Here is a 26041-nt window from a genome sequence, read left to right as displayed (position 1 = left end):
CCGGTCCAAAAAGACTATTCGGGACCGAAGAGCCAGAAGAACTATGGCGCACTCCTCGACGACGATTCCGGACGACCTCTTCGGAGAAGGCATCGATGCTCCTGAGCGTTACACCGACGAGGGCCTCGTCAGCGCTTCCGAAGCCGATGACTCAGATGTGGAGGACAACACCCCGGCGCAGAGGGTCGTGAGTACTGATTCCCCCCCCCCCCCCCCACACACCCCTGCCGGCACCGAAAAAGGCTCCGGTCACACCTTCGCCTCCGGGCCTAGGCAAGACCAAGGACACTGCTTCCAACACCGCACCTTCGGGCCCGGTAACGAAGCCAAGCAAGCCTTTCGGCGGCTCGGGCTCGAGCCAGCCTATCGTCAGTGCCAATAAACACGCTTCGGCACCGAAAAAGAAGCCGACCTCCATATCGACACCGAGCCCCGCACTGGAGCACTCTGGGTCTAAACCCAGCTCTTCGGCACCGACACCACCTTTGGTGCAGGCCAAAGCACACAAGGCCACAGGCACGACACTTCGAGGCCGAAACCCATCTCGGCGCTGACCAAGCGTCCAGAAGTTCCCAAACCAGGTTCCAAACAACGTACCGGCACAGAAAAGCCTAAAAAGCCAACTGCCCCGACTCCTCAGGCGCCGACGGACCGACCAGCCTCACCGAACTTATTTACACCGGATCCCTAGCAAAAAACACTCACCAAGGATCCAAAAACTGGACATTTAACACTTTCTTCCAAAAAGAGACATTTGGAGAAGCCTGCTCCACCTCCGCCTCCAAAGAGGAAGGACTCTGCTACCTCTCCGTTCAGAATACCTTCCCCACCTCCTCCACCTTCCCCACCTCCACCCCCTTCCCCACCTCCACCCCCTCCGCCTTCTCCACCCTAACCTCATCGTTCTCCCACCCCTAATCCACACGATGATGATCACGGGGACCCATATGATGACATAGGGGATGTCCCCCAGGACCTACCCACAGGGGACCCCACCCCTACAGGATCCCCAGACCCATGGGACGACTACAATATCCCTGATATCCCCAACGTCCCACAAGATGATCTTTACCCCTCCAGACCATCTCCTCCAGAAGACTCATTGGGGTTCCACCATCTATTGCAAAGGGCGGCACACTATCACGGGGTAAACTTGCATACCGACTCCGTGGAGGAAGATTTCCTCCTCGACACCACACATAGGTCTACCTCCATATTACCTATGCTTAAAGGAGTGGTAAAGCATGCGCCAGAAGTTTTTAAGGACCCAGTTAGGGCCAGGGTCATTAACCCGCACATCGAGAAAAAATACAAAGCTGCCCCCACAGATCCCTCCAACATCAGAGGACCAGCGCCACTAGATTCTCTGATGGTATCCACTGCACGTAAAAGGGCAAATTCCCAGGCGTCAGGCGAAGCACCACTACCTGACAAAGAGTCAAAGCTACTGGACGCATCAGGAAAGCGCACTTCGTCACAAGCAGCCAATATGTGGCGTATCGCCAATACTCAAGCGCTATTGGCCAGATATGACAGGGCACATTATGACGAGTTAGAAAGCATAATGCACCACCTCCCTGAAAAATATAAAGCTAGGGCCAATAAACTAATTCAAGAGGGTAAGACTATTACTAACACCTCTATACGCTGTGCCTTAGATGCAGCAGACACAGCTTCCAGGGCCATCAATACCAGCGTCCTCCTCAGTCGCCATGCTTGGCTAAGAATATCAGGGTTTAAACCGGAGGTACAAGCCTCCATCCATAACCATCCCTTTGACCAGGAACATCTATTTGGTCCAAAAGTGGATGAGGCCCTAGAAAAAATGAAGAAGGATACGGATACGGCGAAGTCCATGGTAGCCTTACAGTTACACCCTCCTAGATGCTCCTTTCGCCGCTCTTCCTTTCGAAGTACATCTAGAGGCTACTCCTCAGACACCGCGTCCACTTCATACAAATCCCCTACTCAGTCCACCTTCACGAGGGGTTATCAAAGAGGCGGCTATAGGGGTAACAATAATAAAGGCAGAGGCAAAACAAACAACGCCCGCTCTGCCACAACGCCTACCCAATTACTTCCGCCCCGCTCCCCCCAGACCATTCCACTCCGGTCGGGGGCAGACTCCAACATTTCCTTCCTGACTGGGCTACCATCACCTCAGACAAATGGGTAACACAAATAATTTGGTCAGGCTACTGCCTAGAACTAATATCTACTCCCCCCCCCCCCCCCCCCCCCCCCCAAACATTCCACCCAGGCAGCGCCCAATGTCACAAGAACATTTAATACTCCTAAAGCAGGAGGTAATCTCCCTCCTACAGAAACAGGCAATAGAACCCGTTCCTACCAACCAACAAAACATGGGAGTCTACTCCCTATATTTTCACATACCAAAAAGGGACGAGACTCTGCGGCCCATCCTAGATCTCCGGCCCCTAAACACATACATACACTCAGACCATTTTCATATGGTAACGCTTCAGCGTGTACTTCCGCTCCTCTCCCAAAACGACTTTTTGACCACCTTAGACCTAAAAGACGCTTATTTCCACATTCCAGTTCACAAAGCTCACCGGAAGTACCTCAGATTTGTAGTGGACGGAAAACACCTCCAATTCAAAGTGCTCCCGTTCGGAGTCACAACAGCGCCAAGGGTATTCACCAAGTGCTTAGCAGTGGTGGCAGCACATTTGCGAAGACAACACATCCACGTCTTCCCATACTGAGACGACAGGCTGATAAAAGCCAGGTCATACAACCAGTGTGTACAACACATGTCTACCACCATTCAACTACTCCACCAGCTGGGCTTCACAGTAAACCACCAGAAGTCCCATCTCCAACCATCCCACATAAAACAATACCTCGGTGCCACCATAGACACCTCAAGAGCACTAGCCTACCCCAATCCTGCCAGGATTGCAAGCATTCAAGCTCTATGCACAAAATTTATAGCACAACACTCCCTTCCAGCTCGAGTGTTTATGCAACTAATAGGGATGATGGCCTCTTGCATTTTCATAGTGCCTCACGCAAGACTCCAGATGCGTCCTCTCCAAGAGTGCTTAGCACGCCAATGGAACCAGGCCCAGGGTCAATTAACAGATCTGGTGTTGGTAGACGGTCGCACCCATCGCTCTCTGCAGTGGTGGAACACCACACACCTTTCCAAAGGTCGACCGTTCCTGGACCTGGTTCCTCAAATAGTACTGACAACGGACGCATCGCTCTCCGGCTGGGGAGCTCATCTACTACATCTCACCACACCGGGCAAGTGGACACCTCAACAAAAGTTACTCCATATCAACCATCTGGAGTTACTAGCAATCTTCTTAGCCCTAAAATCTTTTCAAACTCAAATTTCAGGCAAGGCAGTCCTGACCTGAACAGACATGACAGCCATGTATTATATTAAAAAACAAGGCGGCACACACTCTCCACAGCTCTCTCACCTAGCACAGAGCATATGGAGATGGGCAATACCCCAGAAAATCTTTCTCCTAGCTTAGCATGTCCCAGGAGTCCAAAACACAGTGGGAGATCTGCTGACCTTCCCTTCCGGCTTAGGACAAGCCAGAGGTACCGACGGACAGAGCGGTGCCTCCTACCCTGAGCGGATGCCAGGTGAGGTGAGGAGCACACCCGGAAAAAACGGGATTGCAACTAATATTCCTGTGACAGATTTTTCATTTGATACGCACAGGATTAAGTCAGGTTGTATTTTTCCAACCTTTTTGTTAGCGGTTTGGTTAGTTTTGCACACCAACACTATTTTGCAGTAGCGTTCTTCTTTTTTCTTAAGAGGTCCTGACGAAAGCTAGGGACATAAATACCCTTATAGCTGAAACATGTAGACCTGACCCGCCATTATATATGGCCTTTAAACAGTTATTTGGTACAAACTGTTTACGCACTGGTTTTTAATTTTTGACACTAAGATAACACTTAATAAAGAATTTCAGTATCTTAGTAGTCAATTTTAATGCACCACTATCTTTGCACCAACACTTCTTCTTCTTGCACTGCAACCGTCACCCATGACTAAGAAATGTTGTGTTTTTGAGAGAATTCATCTTGGGTCTATTGTTACCAACTACTTGTGGTTTAACTGTTTGCTCCCTTCGATATTCTGGAAGGTTGAAGCATACAGATACACTGGGATTATCACCCAGCAGGATCCCAAATGATGAAGCCTTGCCACGGAAGTGGGTGATGGGTTTCTATCCTCATAGGAACACTCTTCTATAGAATCGGATCTGATATTTCGTTGTAATGTAACCCTCTTGTTCTAATTTTTCTTTCAGACCAGTAGTTTTCTAATATTGTGAGATCTGCTCAGCAGGCAGACAGAGCAGATCCACGAGTGGGAGCTTCACCCGCAAGTTCTTCACCCGTACTTTCAAATGTGGGGGCATCCACAGATAGACCTCTTCGCCACCCACGAAAACGCCAAATGCCCAAGCTTCGCCGCCAGATACCCACACCCATTGTCCAAAGGAAATGCGATATGGATGAATTGGTCAGGCAGATTTGCGTACGCTTTTCCGCCTCTCCCACTCATTCCACTAGTGGTGCGCAAACTACAACAACACTCCCTCACACTAATCCTAGTAGCTCCAACGTGGGCCAGACAACCGTGGTATACCACACTGCTGGAACTATCTGTAGTACCGCACCAACAACTACACCTCTCTCCACACCTCTTAACCCAGAACCATGGAGAGATCAAACACCCGGACCCAGCGCAGCTCAACCTTGCGATCTGGCTCCTGAAATCCTAGAATTCGGATACCTAAATCTTCCCCCTGAGTGTATGAACGTCACCAGAGAAGCTAGAAGACCTACCACTAGAGCGTGCTACGCCGCTAAGTGGAAACGTTTTGTTGTTTAGTGCCATAACAACACCATCAATCCACTGGACGTGTCCATTCAACACATCATAGGCTACTTACTCCACCTACAAAGGTGCAATCTAGCCTACACGTCCATTCGACTACACCTCGCAGCTATTGCAGCTTACCTACAAAACAGGCAACATCTATCACCTTATTAGAGTGCCTGCCATCAAAGCCTTCATGGAAGGTCTTAAAAGAATAATTCCCCCCAGAGTGCCACCCTCACCTGTGTGGAACTTAAATATTGTTCTCACAAGGCTAATGGGGCCTCCCTTCGAACCTCTGCACAAATGCGAACTACAATTCCTAACATGGAAAACCGCTTTTCTTGTAGCCATCACTTCCCTTAGAAGGGTCAGTGAGATACAAGCATTTACCATTCAAGAACCCTTCTTCCAAATGGACCACAACAAGGTTGTTCTCCGTACCAACCCAAAATTCCTCCCTAAAGTCATTTCTCCCTTTCACCTAAACCAAACAGTAGAACTACCAGTATTTTTTTCGCAACCACAGACCGTTGCAGAAAGGGCTCTTCACACACTGGATGTCAAACGAGCCTTACTCTACTACATTCAAAGAACACAACCTTTCTGTTAGACCAAACAACTGTTTGTTTCTTTCTCTCCACCGCTCAAAGGCAACCCCATCTCAAAATCAGGGATAGCTAGGTGGATTGTAAAATGCATTCAAATCTGCTACCATAAAGCGAACGCTATCCATTCCCCCGAAAGCCCATTCTACACGAAAAATAGGGGCTTCCATGGCATTCTTAGGGAACATAGATGATATCTGCAAAGCAGCTACATGGTCAACACCGCACACTTTTACCAAACACTATTGTGTAGATGTGCAAACTAAGCAACAAGCTAGTGTGGGCCAGGCTGTACTCAAAACATTATTTCAAACCACTGCAACAGATACGGGTGGTCGCCACTAACGGTGGGTACTGCTATATAATCTATGCACAAGTGTGTAATCTGCAGCTCAAATGCCTCGAACGGAATATGCTACTTACCAGTATGCATCTGTTCTTGGTATGTAGAGCTGCAGATCTACACACGCCCACCCGCCTCCCCGGCTACCTGTATCTGTCCCAGTTTATCTTATTTAGATAGCACACACATGGGCATCTTCACTGTTAGTACTACGCTCCATCTTTCCATGCTGGCGAAAAACAATCTGAGGATGGAGCCGAAGCCCATGCGCAATACGATCCAAAGGAGGCGTCACCGACCTTGTGACTTCCAAAGACTTTCCAAGAGGAAAAACAATCTGCAAACATCCGGGCCCAACACCAGATGGCGATCTATGCACAAGTGTGTAGATCTGCAGCTCTACATGCCAAGAACAGATGCATACTGGTAAGTAGCATATTCCTTTCCCTCCATAGGATAACATTGACACTTGTTCTCTTAAAAGTTTTCAAGTGTGGAGTTTTGAAATCTAAAAATATTCCTTAAAATTCGCACAAATAACCAACACGTGTTTACTCACCTGTTTCCAGGAAATGTCCCAGTGCTGAATCTAGGTATCCAGCACGGAGTTAGAAAAGTAACGTAAAAAGTAACTTACCTGCAATTTATTGTCAAAAAGTTTTCAAGTGTGGAGTTTTGAAAACTGAAAATATTCTTTAAAAATCATGCGAATAACCAAAACGTAATTACTTACCTAGTTCTAGGAAATGTCCCAGTGCTGAATCTAGGTAACCAGCACTGAGTTAGAAAAGTAACGTAAAAAGTAACTTACCTGCAATTTACTGAAAAAGCCTATTCATTCCAATGTACTGTATTTACTAAGTGTTGCATACTACTGCTCCCCTGTAAATCAAACCAAGTACAATTTCTATTGCATTTTCAAAATGTTCTATATCCAGTAACTTATTACTGAAAAGTATTTAATGCTTACCTGTACCAGGCTTGCTTGGTTCCAAAAATAAACAACAGTATATTTTTAATACAAACACAATTGGCCTGGAGTTCAGTTCTTGAGTGTGTGAATTCATTTGCTGACTGAGTGTGTACATCAAATGCTTAACTCTGTCCTCTGATACTGCCTTACTGCTCGACCAAGCTACCACTAATAGAGAGTAAGGTTCTATCTAACTTTAACCTCTGCCTACCTCTGGGGACACTTGGACTCTATACACACTATACCTCATTTTGGTGTAGTATATATAGAGCCAGTTTCTTACAGATAGGAGTTACTCAGGTGGTTGCTCTGGTAGATGAGGCTGCAGAGGGTGTGAGTTTACCAATATCTCTCACCTTAAAGCAAAGGTCTTCAAGCTGTGGGGCGCGACCCCCAGGGGGGGTCGTGGAGTCCTAGGAAGGGGGTCGCAGATTCCCCAGCTTCACTTATCCCTGTAAAAAGACAGTCGTCCTGGGACGGCTAATTGAGATCGTTATCAGCTACTTGCCTGAATGAAAGGCAAACGCGCTGGTTCTATGCAACTGTAAAGGATGCTTGGGAGCAGTTCTGGCTCTTTGTGAAGACAAAGAAGTGTGTTTTTTTTAGTTGAAGTGCAAAGAGTGAACTACTGGGCTGGGAAGTTCTTGCTTTTAATTTTAACTGCATTTACACAGCCCTTAGTGCCCCTAAAGAGGTATTGAAGGGACAGTTATGTAAAACAACAGAAAACTGCATTACATACGCTCTGGTATTATTAAAACCTACATTTTGAAAGCACCATTTTATTGTAAAACTATTCACATGTTTTGCAGCATTGTATCTTACCCTGTGTGCAAAGCAAGTATAACAAATGTACTTACATATTCACAGTGCTTTCCGTCACAGGCTGTGACTTCGTAGCACTAAAAATACAAAAAATATACATCACTATTCTCCACTGCACCAATCCAGATTTAATTCTGTGGTTCTCTGGTTACACACAGACCGCTGTAGTGCATTAACTAATAGATGTTTCATAATGTGCTCCAGTCCATTTCCCACTGAGCAATAACTTATTTTATTTATTTTTCATTTATACTGCCGATTATTTTATATGTAGATACCTGAAGGCAAAGACCATGGATTTTGATGCTGCCCCATATTTACAAAATCACGTAAACCAGGGGCAGCTCCAAAAACTGACGCCTCTCCAGTGGAGGCGTAACGAGGAGAAATGTTTTAATTTCTCCTCGTTTTTTCCTCTTTCCATGTGTGCTGCATTCTGCAGCTCTCATAGAAATAGGAAAACGCCCCTCAGGATTGTTTTGGTGAAGGAAGGTGCCTCTTCCCGTATAAAAACAATTCTGCCTATGTTGGTGCTAGGCAGCAATTTGGGATGGGTAAAGGACTGGAATGCACTGTATTTCATAATTACAGTGTATTCCTGCCCTTTCACATTGGCATTGGACAGCGCCGCAAGAAGATTTGTAGCGCTGTCCTACGCCAATTCCTCATAAATAAGGCTTTGTTTTTAGCTACACCTTTGGTTACACCCCTACACTCAATGACCTTTGGTTTGCTAAACACTGTTTAATACAATTTCTCCACCGTACAAATATTTGCTGTGGTAATTGGGGGCTGTTAGAAATGGGGGTCTCTAGTTGGCAATGCTTTGCACCTTTGTCCAAGTAGGGACCCTTTCTTCTAGTCAGGGTAAGAGGGATACACTACTGAAATGACCCCTGCTCACTCCCTTGGTAGCTTGGCACGGGCAGTCAGGCTTATTTCAGAGGCAGTGTGTAAAGGATTTTCACATAACCAACAGCAATACACTGAAAACACTACAAAAGGACACCACACCGGTTTAGAAAAATATCCAATTCTTTATATATTCAAAACGATAAAAATCCAACATATAGTACTTAAAAATATGCACTTTGCGGGTAGCTGGTGTCGGTCGGTTGGTCCAGACTGCGGTGTGGGATGGGACAGTGTGTCGCAAGACTTACCAGCAGTGCCCCCAAGCCACGGTGCGGTCACGGTTGTCGAAGTCAGTGACGGTGTCGGTGAGACCAGGACGGCGAAATGAAGCAAGGCGGTGCGGCGTGCAGTGCCCACACGTCACGGTGTAAGCAACAGCTCGGCGATCGTCATCAGTGAGACCAGGGTTGCTGTGTAAGATGCAGCGGTGCCCTCTGCGGTGCCTTCAGGGCATGGAGCCAGCGGCAGAGTCAGTGACCGAGTCGGTTGCTTTCCCCCTTCTTTTGCAACTGAAACCACGGTTCCAGAGGCAGTACCCAGAGGTCAGTGAAGACTATGCAGTCCCTGAGACTTCAAAACAGGAGGCAACAAGCAAAGAAAATTCAGACCAGTCCTTTCACTGCCCAAGGCAGAAGAAGCAACTGCAGGACAAACCAACAAAGCAACAACACAGCAAAGTTGCAGTACTCCTCTTGGCAGTTCTTCCAGCTCTTCTTGGCAGGGTCCTTGATTTCAGCGAGTTATACAGTTCTAGGGTCTGGACCCCAATACTTATACTCAGTTTCTCTTTGTGCTTTTGGGCAGAGAGTGCCTGTGCCCAGCCCAAACCAGTTCCATCCTCTCTGGTCCAGCTTCCTGGCAGGAGGTGAAGACAGCATTGTCCAAGGCAGACCAGACCCAATCTGGTGCAAGATAATCTCCTCCCACTACTATAAATACAGCCCAGGTCTATTCAGCTCAGCCCTGACTCATCCAGGAAAGGAAGGACACACCTTGACCTCCCCATTAGCTGTCTGATGAGAATGCACATCCCCAGCCCCTGTCACTCCAAAGCCAGACAGTCAATCCACAAACCCAGCAGAGGCACACAGGATGGCTAAGCAAGAATATGCCTACTTTTTAAAAAGGGTATTTTCAAACACAGAACATAAAAATCATCTTTACTAAATGATGCATCTTTATATTCTGAGTTCAGGAATGCTAAACCCCATTTCTCTATCTTGTCCCAATGGGAAGATATGCTCATAAGATGTTATAAGTAAACTCCCATTATCCTATGAGACAGATAGCCTTTCCATAGTGAAAAATGAAACACACTGTAATTCACTACCAGGACATGTCACACACACCAGCACATGCCATACCCTTAAAATACACGGCACCCTGCCCACAGGGGTACCTTGGGCCTACCTTAGGGGTGACATACATGTAAGAAAAGTGAAGATTAGGGCTTGGCAAGTGGGTGCACTTGCCAGGTCGACATGGCAGTTACAAACCGCGCAGACACTGCAATGGCAGGTCTGATAACCCTTTTCAGGGCTGCATTGGTGAGTGACACGATCAGTACTGCAGGCCCACCAGCAGCATTTGATTTACAGGCCAGGTACCCTCAGTGCACTTTACTAGGGACTTACTAGTAAGTCAAACATGCCAATCATGGAAACACCAATCCATAATACAATTTACAATAGGAGCACTTGCACTTTAACACTGAACAGCAGTGAGAAAGTGCGCAGAGACACTGAACCAGCAAAAACAGAGTCAAAAGTAGGTCAGAAAGGAAAAAACAGGCGAAACATGCCAAAAGATGGCAGGTATAACAGGGGCATTTATACTTATCGATAGATGTTGATGAGGAGAACCAGTTTCTAGAAAATATTGTCCGAAGGGGTCCTTACACCTAAGAAGGTTTGACAAGGGGGTCTCGACATCAAAAAGTTTGAAGACCACTGCCTTAAAGGCAGCAGATATGAAGTTCTGCTTAGGTGCATCTGATGATGATTTAATGATTTCTTGCTAAGTGATGCTAAGTTTTAGCAGAAAGTTCTGGCAGACCTCAAGCTTTTGCATACTCATATAGGTAGTGTGAGCCATGTGTAATGTACACATGCATACACAGTACAGGAGTGCAATGCTCCATATCTAAAGCAGTGTCCTGGTTACACCACATTGTTGCAGGGACAACCACTGGTTGCTAGTGGAAAAGAGTCTACAAAATAAGTTGGGTTCACTGAAAAGGTAATGTCATTATCCTTTCTTTATGTGAGTATTTAAGCGTAGTATGCCTTTCTGCTTGCATGTACCAGAGTGTAGTTTTCCATATTGAGTATTAACACTGTATATTAAATATGTTTTAACCATGAGCTGACATTTAGGTCCTTTTGTTTTTAGCTTGATGCAAGCGATTCAAGTTCTAGCAGCAACCTTTCACTTGCTAAAGTAAGGCCAAGCAGTGACCTCAACAACAGCACTGGACAATCTCCCCATCACAAAGCTCCAAAGAGCATATCATCGAGCCAAAAGCAGCGAAGGTACAGCGATCACGGTGAGTTTCAGTTGAAAGCACAACAAATTAAACGTTTCTTTACATTGGTATTTAGGAATTAACATGTATGTGTTGACAAAATAGGTGTGGGAATAATGTAGCCATGGAGAATGCAGTTCAACCTCTTTTTCAGCTCTGTATTCCAAGTGTCTGCTTTGCGGATCCTTGTTTTTGGCCAGCCCTTGGTCTCTTGGATGGGTGTCAACTATAAATGGTGATTTTTCCATGGGTAATTGAATTGAGAGCACCCATAACTGTCACCTGTCCATCAATCGGTAGTTTGATGTTAAAGATTGCTTGCTACTGGCATGGTCTGGATGTGAACTGTCTGATCTCTGGTGCCCAATAATTGTTTTGACATCTGTGCAAGCCATCTAGCATTCAAACAGTCAAGTTTATTAAAATGCGGTGACCCTAGTACTGCCCCACTTAATACAATCAAACAGCTGTTTTGGTATGTGCCATTTCAATTTCATTGTTTTCAGTACAGTTGTTAAGTTTAGCCTTAAACTCCTTCTTTGCTTTTTTGAAGTGTTACTTGTAGCATTAACTTGTAGCCTAAGTTATGCTTATGCCTTTAACCTATGTCTGCTCCTGGTGAGGAAATGAATCTCCAGCTCTTCTTCTTTGGTAGGAGTTATGAGCTATAAGACTGATCAGCTTTGCAGTTGGCTTTTATCCTTATTCCGGGTCTCTTGTAATTAGCACGGATTTGGATTGTTCCAGTAGGCTGGTCCTTGGCAGTGTTCTGTGGATTTGGTTACTCTTCCTGACAGAAGCACTCTAACTCCTTGTTGCGGGTAGGGTGTCTTCTCTCCACAAGTCTAGCAATGAAGTGATCCCACAATCTTCCCATGCTTATGTGCAGTCTGAAGGGAGCATGGCAACCACAAGGCTGTTCCTTCCTACCTCTTCACCAGATTATTTTCAAGTGCTGGTTTACAGTACCTTCACAGTAGTTAGATGAATACTAAACAAGTACTGGCGGAGGAAACCAGTACTTATTTTCCATGGTGTCTAGTTCCAGCCAGTCAGGAAAGGCTGAATTTTTTTGATATGCCAGGTGATCTTCTAATTCTGCTTGGTGATATATTATCCCTCCTGAGACCAGTTTGTTTTCTTAGGTGGAAATAGAATGGCCCTCTATTGGGGGACGTGGGGGTGAGGTGTTGTGTGGTCTTATGCAGTAACACGGATAAGGGTTGTTCAAAGAGCTCTGTGTCACATACAGTTTGGGTACAGGACATATGTAAATGCAGACTGGCTTATCCAAAAGGGCAACACTAATCAAGGCTATAGTTTTGTACACTTCAAATGTGGCTGTCATCCATTGCTATGCAATGGCGATTTCATGACCCTTTACTCGGTGATCTATACTTTCACACCCCAATGCATCCAGCACCTGACATTATCTTGGATGTGTAGCTAGTTGATATCCTAGCAGTTCACAGTAATTCCATTTGGATTCAATTCAGCCCCAAGGATATTTAAGTAAAATGTTTTTTTAATATGACACACTTGTGGTGCCAGGCCATTAATTTGTATCTGTATTTGGAGAACTGTCTGTTGAAACTGAAGACTCTTTCAGGATCTCCATACCCAGCATATACAATAACCTTGCGGATCAAACTGGGGTTAATTTGTAACTATGCCTACTTCATGCCTTTTCACATGGAGGATATATGCTCTTCACCACCACCAGAATTCACAGGCTGACAGTGAAAAAGAGCCAAAGAACTTAGAAATTATGGCCTTCTACATTGTGCTGGTATTTTTCTTTTTGTGTCTTTGTATACAGATTTGAAGATAGCTCCTCCATTGTTCACCTTAGTTGACCAGTTGTAAGAGCTGCTCCCGCTCAAATTCAAAGACACAGATGCAGACCCATTCCTTTTTTCTGGGCCGATCCCACAACAGGTTGTTGTCTTGATTCAAGTTTTAGGATAAGTCTAAATCATAAAGGAAACACGAAATCCAAACGTGTCTCCACTCTCTGCAACTCACAGTCCCCTGTTGAGGAGCCTATTCCACAGATGATTGTGATGCAACCCATATTTATGGATCAAGAGGCCATGCTCCACATATTTTTCACACTACTGGCTCCCTCTGGTGTGCTAAATCGAAGCCCGAGCACACCTAGTTATATCACACACTACTGTGTTATCAGCAAAAACAGTACAATATCACATTATTGGGCATTAGATTGTCTCTTCTCTTTATTTTCTCTTTCGTTGGTCCAGCCAACACATGTTTTGTCGCCTGGGAGTGCCCGCGACTTCCTCAGGGCTGGAAAATAAATACAAAATTTCCTTGTAACATATACAGCTGTAAACAGTAGCTGATACTATGTGATACAAGTGGAGCCAATAAAGATTACACCATGAACGTGATAAATAAGTGAACAGCATTCCAATGTAGTGAGTAACATAAGGTACAATTGAAGTTGAGACCAATAAGAAAATAGACCCACGTTGCTGAAAAAAAGTGTGTATATAATTCGGAGATCAATGTCAAATTCAAAATAAGACTAATAAAGTTGTGAAACCAATCCCTACATGCACCACAATAAGTGATGGTGATAAGAAATATAAGAGTCTGAATAAACAACGTAACACGTACCAATCGAAGAAATAGAATCAGGACAAAATCTAAGAGAGTAAGAAAATAATGGATCAGTATGTGGCCACACAACCAGTCCCGATTACCACATTGAACCAAAGTGAGAATAAGCTACCTTGGGACCAGTAGAAAATCCGTCCTGGCCACTAGTTCAGGAATTATGGTGAATAAATTTCAAAACGTATGTAAAGAATCTGAAAAAAAGGTATATTATAAGAACCGTTTCCAACCAAAATGAAATAAAAGCAACCAAAGTCACATTGATACAAAATCATTAGTCATTACTATGCATCACAAGGCTAGAATCACAATGTCCTAACCTGTCCTCCTTCACAGAGTGATGTGGAATCTAAGTGTATACAAATCGAGTAGCGTACCCATATGAAATCTGTCATGGATGTATTCACATCCTCTGCTAGGGGATAACATCTACCTATACTTGTATTCCCGCATGAAAAGGACCAACCGCTCCAGAATTCACATAAAAATAGCATGTGATCACCAAATACAGTTAAAATCATGTCTGAAGAAAACTTACATGCTGTCGATATCGCGACTTCCGTATCCAATACCTAAAATCTAATATGAATATAACATTACTTTAGTATGTATACACTGACGACCTAAAAATATCAATGTATACCACATGAAGTCCGTGAGCGAAAGCCGCCTACCTGGATGACGGTGACGTGAGTTGACGTCTGACTCGCGGTCCCAGTAACGACACGGAGTAACCTAACCCGGAAATGCGAACCAATAAATCCGGTTCACAACCAGAAGGTATGAAACGGTAACCCTCAGTTCGAGTACTAATGTGAAGCTAACATGGCGGCCATATTGGACGGACTATCGTCCATAAGCATGTTATGTTATGTAAAAATACTTCTATAGCGCTCTGTTACCCAGAGGTGTCCTGGCGCTGTACACTATCCACCTGAGATTAGCCAATGATAATGCTGACAGGAAAATTTATATGAATAACCAGGTCTTTAATTCTTTCCTAAAGGAAAAGAGCTCTGTAATATTCCTAAGCTTTAAAGGCAGACCGTTCCAAGCCTTCGCGGCACAATGGCAAAAACTCCTGCCTCCCCAATTAGCTTTATTAAAGCGGGGGAGGGTAACTAGGTTAGCCTGAGCCGAGCGTAAATCTCTTCCGGGAACATACCACTGAAAGGCATGTTTCAAAAAATCAGGGCCAACTCCACTGAGTGCCTTAAAGACAATACACAGTGCTTTAAACTGGATTCGTTGTTTAACAGGCAGTCAACATAAAAGCATGTCTTTAAAATAACCTAATGTCCATGATGGCTCTGAGTAAAAAGCCGCTCACGGACTTCATGTGGTATACATTGATATTTTTAGGTCGTCAGTGTATACATACTAAAGTAATGTTATATTCACATTAGATTTTAGGTATTGGATACGGAAGTCGCGATATCGACAGCATGTAAGTTTTCTTCAGACATGATTGTAACTGTATTTGGTTATCACATGCTATTTTTATGTGAATTTCCATAGGTCCTCAATTCTGGAGATACCAATAAGTTTACATTTATTGAACCTCTGGGAACGTGACAATCAACCCAACGGTCACCGTGCCAGAGCGGTGTGGCCCTGGTGAGCTTGCCCTCCCAACCCAGGCTTCTAGTAGTGTCTTTCCATACTCGCACAGCATGTTTAGTCGGTCCGGACAGGACGGATATCGGAGATTTACTATAGAACGCCCCCTTGAAGCCGCCTCCTGGGAGGAGCCATCGATCTATCCGAAAGGCTGGGTCATCGTTCCGTCTATAAGGGCATTGATTGATGGCAACGAGCTGCGAAGCCCAATAATACCTTTTCATATCAGGAAGCCCAATTCCCCCGTCAAACCAACCCAGCGTGAGTTTCTGCGTGGCAATGCGGGAGGGCTTACCCTCCCATAACCATTCCCGCACTAAAGACTAGTTCCTTGAAGTACGACGCTGCTACCGGAAGTGGTGTGTTTAGCAGTGCATATAGAAGTCGGGGGAGGGACATCATCTTAAATAATGCCGCACACCCCAGGAGGGTTAGGGGAAGCGACTTCCAGTGTTGGACATCAGATTTAAGACGTGATAACGGAGGCCGGAGGTTAGTCTCTTAGAATCGAGACAGGTCTTTGGATACCCAGATTCCCAGATATTTAAACCCTTCCACGGCCTCCATCAATTGACAACCCCGGGGTAGTCTGGGCTTCTGCCCACTAAGGACGTAGAGCACAGATTTGGACCAGTTGATCCTGTATCCCGCGAATCTACCGAAGATATGAAATATGTCCATCACCACGTTAAGCGAATTCGCCGGGGAGGCAAGATAAAGCAGGATGTCGTCCGCATACAACGATATGCGGTCCTCCCAGCCATGAGTCCATCTCAGGCCCCTGATAGCAGGGTCCCAGCGGATCCATGCCACCAAGGGCTCCAAGGCCAAGGCAAAGAGGAGCGGCGATAGGGGACAGCCCTGCCTGGTGCCCCTACCCAAAGGAAAAACAGGGGACTTCCGATTATTGACGACCACCTGCGCCATCAGTTGGCAATATAATAGGCGCACCCATTTAATAAATTCCGGGCCAAAGCCTAGTTTGCGGAGCACCGCAAACATGTAGGGCCATTCAATAGTATCGAAAGCCGATGCGGCATCCAGGGACACCACCACGGCATACTCTCTAATAGTGTCTGCCCTGCAGAGTACTCCGTGTAAGCGGCGGAGATTAACAGATGTTTTTCTTGCCGGCATAAACCCAGACTAGTCCGGGTGGATCAGGGTGGGAATAACCTGCAACAGACGAGTGGCGAGGACCTTTGCGAGGATTTTTGCCCACTGATCTGTGGGCTTACCCGGTTTGTGGATGACAATGACGGTAGCCAGTCTATGGTCCTCGGGAATCATTCCGATCTCTTTACTCTCCCGGTACATATCTGTAAAATAAGGGGCATTCATGTTTGCCGTTAACTTGAATAATTCTATGGGGATCCCATTGGGACCTGATGCTTTCCCCCCGCGCAAGTCATGAATGGCCTTCTCCACTTCGGTCACAGTCAGGTCACGCTCCAGATCAGAGCTGTCCTCCGCAGTAAGAGCCGGCACGTCTATTTCACGGAGTAGAGAGAAAGCCTCCTCCTCTGAATAGATCGTGCGGGAAGTGTATAGGGAGCGGTAGTGTCGTCCAAACGCGTCCGCAATGTCTTGCTGTGCGGTAACAGGGGAACGTTGGCCGGCGTCTACTTCAACCACTACCCTCCTTGCCCCCTCCCTATGGTCCAGCCAAGCCAGCAGTTTGCCTGCCTTATCGCCTACATCATATATCCTACTGTTAGTCGCCCTGTAATGTGCTTTAGCCGCGTCAGTGGCCAAGTCAGAGCATTCTTTCATCTTAATTCGGAGCCTGTGACGCGATTCCTCCGAGTCCTGCGTACGAGCTTCGCGTTCTAAGACCAGGACCTCACCCTCTAGGCGCACTGTGTCTGCAGTTCTTTCCTTGAGGTGTCCAGCAATCTGTCCCAACACCACCCCCTGAATGACCATTTTATAGGCTTTCCAAAGGGAAACAGATGAACTGACTGAACCCTGATTTTCCCGATAATAGAGGTCAGATTCGCTCAATACTTTATCCTTAACTGAGGGAATAGTAAGAAACCAGGGGTTAAGCGGTGCCACGCGGCTGACCGTGGGTTCCCCCACTTCCAAGCTGCACAGCACGGGTGAGTGATCCGAAATTTCCCTAGCCAAGTGCTGAATCTCTGACATTGTGAATCTGGTTCGTGAGTGTGAGTACATAGTCGATGCGTGACATACTGCGATGGGGCCCCGAGAGATGCGTGTACTGAAGCTCGCTGGGATGTAGATACCTCCAAACATCCACCAGGCCCATAGCCCCCAGAAAACTATGTATGCGTTTGCGTGATGTCGGCAGGTCTTTTCGGGGCCAGCGGTCCATGGAATCAGAAACGATGGAATTAAATCTTTAAACATCTAAAATGCCCACCCCCCGGGAACCAGAGCCAAAGGCAGAATGAGTAGCCATCTGGAATCCCCACCGAGACAAGGCCTTACAACCATTACCCAACAGGTGGGTCTCCTGCAAAAGCACGACATCCGGTGAGTGCCGCTTCAGGAACTGAAGAACCATTGATTTTATCGCCCAGCTCATTCACATTCCAGGATAATAGTTTGAGTTTCTGTCTATGCATGGTACCCATCACTCAATGTCGTAGATGCGAGGCACCCCACTGAGGAGCACATCAAGAGGGGAGAAAGGGAAGGATGTCATTACATTCTTGAGTACTAATGCCAATGAGAACACCACCCGCGCCACATCTGTCGCGTTCTGCTCACAAGACCAATCGAAGATGACATGCCTGAACAAAAATAACACTACAATCAACCCCCAACTCCAATCCCCTCCCTCCCACCCACCCCACAACCCCACCGTGAATCCCCCCACCCTGCCTCCCTGCTCGGCGGTAACTAAACCTCCCGCCCTCCAAACTAGCAGAGTGCCTATCGCCTACCCTTCCAAGAACTTACGGGTCCGTGCAGCCGAACCAAGCACTCGTCCCTGAGCTTTTTCTGTCTTACCAATGTTCACTTTAAGGCCCACCATGTTTACGCGAAGAGCCTCAGCAAGGGCCCAATATATTCCCCACCCCGCCCACGGAGTGAGCAGGGGAAGCAGCAAAGGTTAAGGAAATAGATTTGGCAGAGTCATTTACGACATTTAAACCTCCAACAACAAAAGTCCATCACATTTTTCGGGGGGGGGAGCTGCCTCCCCACAGCCCTCCGACCACCTCAACACAGTTCACTTCCCCAAGGGAAAACCATACAGACCAGTTAGTCAGCACCACCCGTCGCCTCGTTCAAGTCTCGATGTGGCGAGCCTCCCCCAGAAGCTCTGGCATCACCGTCCCTCCTCACATCTCGAGCAGGGGCGTTGCGGCGGCCCACCGTTCGCCACCCCTCCAGCCAGTCCCACGTCTCTTCCAAAGTGGTGAAGAACCAGGATTTTCCTTCTGACTCTACCCTCAACTTAGCCGGGAACATCATGGCATATTTCAAATCCTTGTCGCGGAGCTCCGCCTTCACTTCCAGGAAACTTTGCCGTTGCACCTTGAGGGTGAAGTCTGGGAAGAAAGTGATGTAACTGTTTTGGAATTCCACGGGCGGAGCGGGCACACTGCAAGATGACATCCCTGTCGCGGAATTTGAAGATCCTGGCAAGAAGTCGTCTAGGGGGGGCTCCGGGTTTCGGCCGGCCTCCTGGCACTCTATGCGCTCGTTCCACTGAGAAGAAATTGGAGAGACCTCACGGCTTGAGGTAAGTAGTGATTAGCTCCTCTACGAAAAGGTCCGCAGATGGCCCCTCCGCCCGTTCCGGCACCCCAATTATGCGGACGTTGTTGCACCTGGAGCATCCTTCATAGTCATCCAACTGTGCCTCCAGTTTCGTTGTGTGTTTGTGCAGATCATCCACCTTTCTTTGCAACTCTGACGTGTCTTCAACCAGGGATGTCGCCTTGATTTCAACATCCTTTAAACGCGGGTTCATAGAACGCATATCTTCCCTGATAAGCGATACTTCGGTGGACGCTGTATCGATTCACGATTCTAGGGACGTGCGGACCCTGGTTATGGCTTCAAGAATGTCCTGCAACGTGGGTTCCTTCGTCTTCCCACTGGGCTCAGGCTTGTCAGGTGCATTCAATCCTCCTTTGGGTCTCCCGCCGGGACCCCCCTCCAATGCGTATTTTGTTAATTTTGCCTGGAGGGCTGCTTTTGAACTGCGGCCCCCGCCATGGTGCACACCAGTCTCCTCAATCAGGTTACCTTGCTACTGGCGCTGAGGGCAGCGAGTGGCGGATCTCGGTGGGGCGCCAACTATCGCCTTCCTGTGCAACTTAGCTGTACAATTGCCGAAGCGTGGATTCTGAAACTGCCCTCCTTGAGCCCTCAGCACCAGGGTGTGATCCGTCCCAGCTAATCTTCTCCGCTGCGCACCCGAGCCGATGTCCGGAGAGGGAGGGTCAACACCCCAGGATCCCTAATGGTAGTCTGTGCCCACCTGTTTGACAGCTGATTGCAGCCCCCAGGGCAGAGCGGCAGCGCGATGTCCCCAGGCGGCCTCGAGGGGTCACCACCCCCTTCCGGTCACAGAACTGTTCGCCTAGGTCGCCAGAAGTAAAAGCAGGCTAGCGCTGCAGGCTAGCGCTGCATCCAAACGCAGTTGTGGAGGTCAGGGTATAGGTTCCAAATACACCACCGTGTGCCAGTCTTATAACACAGTGATGTGGCAACACCAGCCCCGTGCAGTCCCTGGCGCGCGAAGCCACGTGAAGCTTCTCAGTAGATTTGTGGGGGGGGGGGGGGCGCGGTGCGGTCACCGCACCACTCTCACAACCAGTACGGGCTTCCCCCTCACGTGAGCCTCTCCACATGGTCTGTTTGCTGTATCAGTGGGGGTCCCATCGCGGTGTCAAAGCAGATGCTGCAGGGGCGCGCCAGCCAGCCCCACGGCTCCTCTCTAAGTCCTTCACGCTAGACTGCTTGGGATCTCCAATCGCCGGCAGCACGCTCCCCGCATTCACGGCCCACGGATGATGCCGGCTGCAGTGCGAGTTTCACCGTCTGGCTTGATGGGGTGCCGCCAGCAATTTCCCGTCAGTCAGCTGCCACGGGCAGCGCTAACGGAGGTAGTGCCCCGTCGGCAACGCGCGCGGCCAGCCTGCACGCGGCCGCAGCCTCAAGTCAATCCGGCCCAATGATGCAGGTCGCGCTGCATGGGCTCTGAGTCACCTCTCCGGCCTCAAAAGGTGTAGCGATGCAATCCTCATCCCCTCCGATCGATGATTCTGCTGGTAAGGCCCCAGGGGAGACACTTTTAACAGATATTGGACGGATGTTTAATGCTTGGTCGGCGGAGCCGACAGACTATACGGCCATCTTGCTGCTCGGAATGGCCACACCCCCCAGAATCGTGACTTTTAATGAAAAATTACCTAGCCAGACCATTCAGCATTTCGCGATTCGTAAAATCATCTTAAAATCAGCAAAGGAGTGCGATGAACGCAATATTTACCATTATGGCTGCAAAAAAAGGCCTCCCGACAGACACCCCAAAAAAATGGTGACTTCTTATTGGCTGTATGCACACACATCCCTATGTGCTGCCGTACAGCTGTAATAGCTGCTTCCTCCTGCTGCATTATGAAATACAGAAGCGGATGTGCAATCATGTCTGTGGGCCCTGCGATACATCATGTTCATAGCTTGCATTCTCGTGGATCTGAACTGCACACGCCTCTCTGCACAAAGGAGTTTGGCTACGGCGCTGCTCGGTGCACAGAAAACAATTCTCTGATAGAGACATGTAGCCGCGGATTCCTTACCTTTGAATTATCACCAGGTGCCAGACTGGATACAGAAAACTTTTGTACAGTAGTACCTCGTACTTTGGTAGAGGGCATTGAGCGACTCCGTAGCGACGTCTTCGACTGGATGTGACGTCATCCGAGTCCATATACGACCTCCTCTGAAGAGCTGACGTCAGTTTCTTCCTTTCCATATGGATTCTGAGAGTGGTACCTCTGGCCATTTTTGGACTGTCAACATTTGTCGACGAGGTGGTGTGCCTTTTTATGAACATTTTTAGCAGTCCTGTGGACTATGATTTCGACACTGCACCCTCATTCTATTTGCATGTGATGTTTGGGTGTGCACCGTGACTCCGAAGGGTGCGACTCATGTCTTCAGCTTCGGTCATCGACATTGCAGGAGCACCACATGACAATTAGCAGTGCGGTGGTTGAAGATCCATCATCGGTCGCGGTCCTTTTCTACCTATAAGGACCTTCCCTTCCTCTTCCCTTTTCCCTTCCCTTTTCCCTTCCCTTTTCCCTTTCCTTTTCCTCTTCCCTTTCCGTCCCCTCTTTGTACTAGTTCCCATTATGCACGTGTACAAAGGACTCTTGTGGATGTACCTTGGCTGTTTCTTTGCATTGATGGTCTACTCTGCTGACTCTTTCTCTTCTGTGCCAATACGTGGCCTGTTTATACTCTACTTCTGCCCTGCGCGATGCTGTTCTTACTTTTCGCTTTTGGCAATGTTTTTGTTGCAAGGCCAACCCATAGTTACTTACTGGTTGTTCTTCTTGAACGTGTGTTCTTTGACCACCACCCTCTCTTGGGTTGGTTCTTACGGAGGTTTGGTACTCCTTTTGTATACTTCCGGGGACTTTACTTTCCCTTCTCGCGGGCGAGGATAAAGTTCCAACTCTTTGGGTGTAAATAAAGGGAAAAAAATGGTGGATGAACGTTTTTTTTCTCTGTATTTACTTTGCTTATAATCGCCGCACTCTCGCGCTTTAACTGTAAATATCTTAAGCAAAAGCGTGTGCCGCAAATGGTTGAAAAGTAAAGAAATTGAAAAAAAAGGTTTTCTCTATTTCTTTACTTTTAAAGCAATAGTAGCACCGCGCTTTAGCTTAAAATGTTGACAGCTAAAGCACGAGTGCCGCGATTGCATTGCAAATGGGGGGTGACGACACTGAAGGTGGGTGGCGGTGGGGGGGGACGACGACGACAGTCATGCATGGAGCAGTGAGAACTGACACAAGCATGAATTAAACAAGTGGGAGGGGTGGGGGAGTGCACGCGCGCGCGTGCTAAGCAGCAGCTGTTTGCTCTTTTTCAAAGCACACACTAGTGCTTGTGGCATGCCGCTGCGCACTCCTGCAAGCTCTATGCCGCCACAAGCACGAGTATGTGCTTGGAAAAAGAGCTGTACGACGGCTAAAGGTCTCCTATGCAGCGCATGCGCGCTGCGTAGGCGAGACCTAAAAAGGACATGGGTACTAACCCTTCTCCCCCGTACATACCTCCCTCTCCTCCTCCTAATCCAAATTTAATTATTACACCCATCAAATTCACCACCACCTCCACTGTCACCTGACCCACAGGATGAAGAATATGACAATGGGGATGGTGATGAAGAGCAGGATATGCCACAAGATCAGGACATACCACAGGACACTGACCCCTGGGAGAATTAGAATAGGGAACTAGATCAAGACAATGACCCCGACCTGTAACCCTCCAGGCCCTCCCCACCTGATGACAACATTGGCTAGGTTCAGCTTATCAACAGGGCTACTCAATATCATGGGGTGGAGCTTCATACAGACCCTCTAGAAGAGGATTTCCTTGTTGAGACACTAACGCGCTCAAGGGCATGTTAAAACACACGGATGAGGTATTCAAAGACCCCGTTAGACCCAGAATACTCACACCTAGAGTAGATAAAAATACAAGCCCGCTCCTACAGACCCTGTATATATAAAAGGTCAGTTGCCCTTAGACTCTCTTGTGGTATGTAATGCCCGCAATAGAGCTAACTCTCAAACCACAGACGATGCCCCTCCTCCTGATAAGAAGTCTAAACTCATTGATGCCTCAGGCAAAAGAGTGTCTTCGAAGGCTGCTAACCATTGGCGTATTGCTAATGCTCGGGCTCTCTTAGCACGCTACGATAGGGCTCACTACGATGAGTTGGAAAAACTCATGCAACATTTTCCAGATGAGTATAAAACCAAAGCTAATGACCTAATTCAGGAAGGGAAGCTCATTACTGTAAGAAACTGGCTCTATATATACTGTACCAAAGTGAGGTACAGTGTGTATAGAGTCCAAGAGTCTCCAGAGGTTTGGCAGAGGTTAAAGTTAGATAGAACCTTACTCTCCAAAGTGGTAGCTGGGTCGAGCAGTAAGGCAGTATCAGAGGACACTGTAAAGCATTTGATGTACACACTCAGTCCGCAAATGGTCTCACACACTCAAGAACTTGACTCTAGGCCAATTGTTTTGTATAAAAAAAATGCTGTTTTATTTCTAGAACCAAGCAAGCCTGGTACAGGTAAGCATATAAATACTTTGCAGTAGTAATTGACTTGTTTGAACACAGTTAAGAATTGCAGTTTAACTGGTACTGGTTTTGAGTACAGGTTTAAGAAAGCAGTTTGCAACACATTGCAGGTATAGTACAATCAATTTAATGGGCTTTTTAAGTAAAATGCAGTTAATTACTTTTCAGATTACTTTTCTAACTACAGGACTGGATCCTAGATTCAGTCCTGGGACATTTCCTGAAAGAAGGCGAGTAAATGCGTTTTGGTTAAAGGTATGATTTTTAAGGAATATTATTGTATTTCAAAAGTTGACACTTAACATCACCGATTTTATCCTATGGGAGGAAATTCAATTAGCAGGTAAGTTACTTTTGCGTTACTTTTGTAATTCAGTGCTGGACTCCTAGATTCAGCACTGGGACATCTACTTAAAACAGGTAAGTAATTACGTTTTTGCAGTCTGTACGATTTTTTAAAGAATATCCTTGTATTTCAAAAGTTGACACTTGGAAACTTTTTCACAAAGAACCCCCAATGTTATCTTACGGAAGGAAATTCAATTCACAGGTAAGTTACTTTTTAGTTACTTTTCTCACTCAGTGCTGGACACCTGGGTTCAGCACTGGGACCTTTCCTGCAAACAGTTGAGAAAATTCGGTTAGGTTATTTGTCCGTTTTTTTTTTTTTTAAGGAATATTCTTAGTTTTCAAAAGTCAACACTTAGAAACTTTTTGGGAGAAAAAGTGTCAATGATCTCCTATGAGGAAAAGTGAGTTTCCGAGGCATGTGTTGTCGTTTAAAGTTCTTGGACAGCGATTGCGGGTGGAGTTATTGGGTATCGAGGCGAAAACATTAAGAGCTTGCTGGAATCGATGCAGGCGCAGGAGTGGTAATATTTGTCCATACGCTCTGGAGATTCCCCTGGGCATGTGCATGGCCTTACCGCATGGCGGAGACTGGGCGGAGCTAGCAGAATGGGAGGAGATGGGGCTGCAAATGGTTGGGGACTTATACGAGGAGGGGGTTCTATTGCCTTTTCAGACATTACAGGACAGGTATGGCTTACGTGGGGGTGCCTTTTTGCTGCATGCTGCACTGATCTCTGCGATTCAGAAACATTGGGGTGAAGGGCTATCGGAGCCACAGACAGACATGCCAATATGTGGTGATGGCAGCGGGGACGATAAAGGCAGTAGCATGTCTGAGTATGCGAATGGTGGCGGAGGTATTACAGCCACTGACTCAGCTGCGCGTGAAATGGGAAGTAGACCTGGGGAGGGATATACCTGGCTAAAATAGTGGAAAGGGCATGGAAAGGCACGCGGAATGCTCGGTTCCAACTTATTCATTTTTACATCATTCATAGGGCATACTTAACCCGAAGCAGATCAATAAATACTTTCAAGTGGATTCAGCAAGTTGCCTAAGATGCAACAGAAAGGAGGCGGACTTGCAACATATGCTGTGGAGCTGCCCGCAGCTCGGAACATATTGGGAGGAGGTAGCTGAGGTCCTGATGGGGTGACAGATAGACGGTTAGAGCCCGACATGGGGGCGTGCATACTGCACTGGTTCCCCCACACGGTGCGAACTAAGCTAACGAGTACATTCATTGACCTGGGGCTCCTATTGGCTAAGCGAGAGCTGACAAGGCAATGGAAGTCTAAGCAGGGCCCTAGAGTAGAGCGCTGGAAGGCGGAGTTCATAAACTGGGAGGCCAGTGAGAGTAAAATTCGGATGCAACAGGCCAGGAGAGCGAACAATGAAAAATCGATGGAAACAGCACGGGCATGTACAGCATTGGTAACTCAGTTGAAGACCCCAGAGCCGGAATCTGATACGGATACCCTAGAGGAAGATGGGGCCAATGAAGGAGAGCACAGAGCATAGATAGATAGATATGGGAGTGATACACGGAAGAAGGAGAGGGAACCGCGTAATTGGAAACGGGAGCTCGACCTTCATGTGATCAGAGGTCCGCATACCCCAGCACGAAGGTGATGAATGGTTATCCTAGGTACAATACTTGGAGCACACTGGTGGAAGGGTATAGGGGGTAGGGGGAGGGAGGGGTAGGAACACATAGGAGGCAACAAGGTTGAGAGCACTGAGTTATTCAGAAGGAATCGACTGTACACATTGATGTTAAAGGCACCGGGAATAGAGGATGAGGGATTGTCATTTGTAGCTTGGTGTGTGAGGAGGACAGCGTTCAAATGGTTAACGATATAAAATCTGGCAATGTAACAAAGGAAATGTCTCCAACTGAGGATATGCCCTATATGTGGGGGGTTGTTTGTGTTGAAAAATTAATAAAAAAAATATTATTAAAAAAAACAAAAATGAGGAAAAGTGAGTTATCGGTCTCGAGGTAAGTAATCGGTCTTTTGAGTTAGGGTTCTGGGGTTAGA

The 26041-nt window shown here is 47.0% G+C and overlaps 1 protein-coding gene across 3 annotated transcripts in view; it reads left to right on the top strand.

Moving 5' to 3' along the window:
- Positions 1-26041, top strand: part of MARK3 (microtubule affinity regulating kinase 3) — a 696418-nt gene that overhangs the window by 308477 nt on the left and 361900 nt on the right. For all 3 annotated transcript variants that reach the window (XM_085626305.1, XM_085626304.1, XM_085626306.1), the window contains exon 12: positions 10938-11091. In XM_085626305.1, the coding sequence (XP_085482431.1) occupies positions 10938-11091 (154 nt within the window). The remainder of the gene's footprint in view (positions 1-10937; positions 11092-26041) is intronic.

This window comes from Triturus cristatus, chromosome 9 (assembly GCF_964204655.1).
Source record: "Triturus cristatus chromosome 9, aTriCri1.1, whole genome shotgun sequence".
NCBI lineage: Eukaryota > Metazoa > Chordata > Amphibia > Caudata > Salamandridae > Triturus > Triturus cristatus.
Note: the sequence above shows the minus strand (reverse complement) of the source record. Positions and strands in the feature narration are given on the sequence as shown.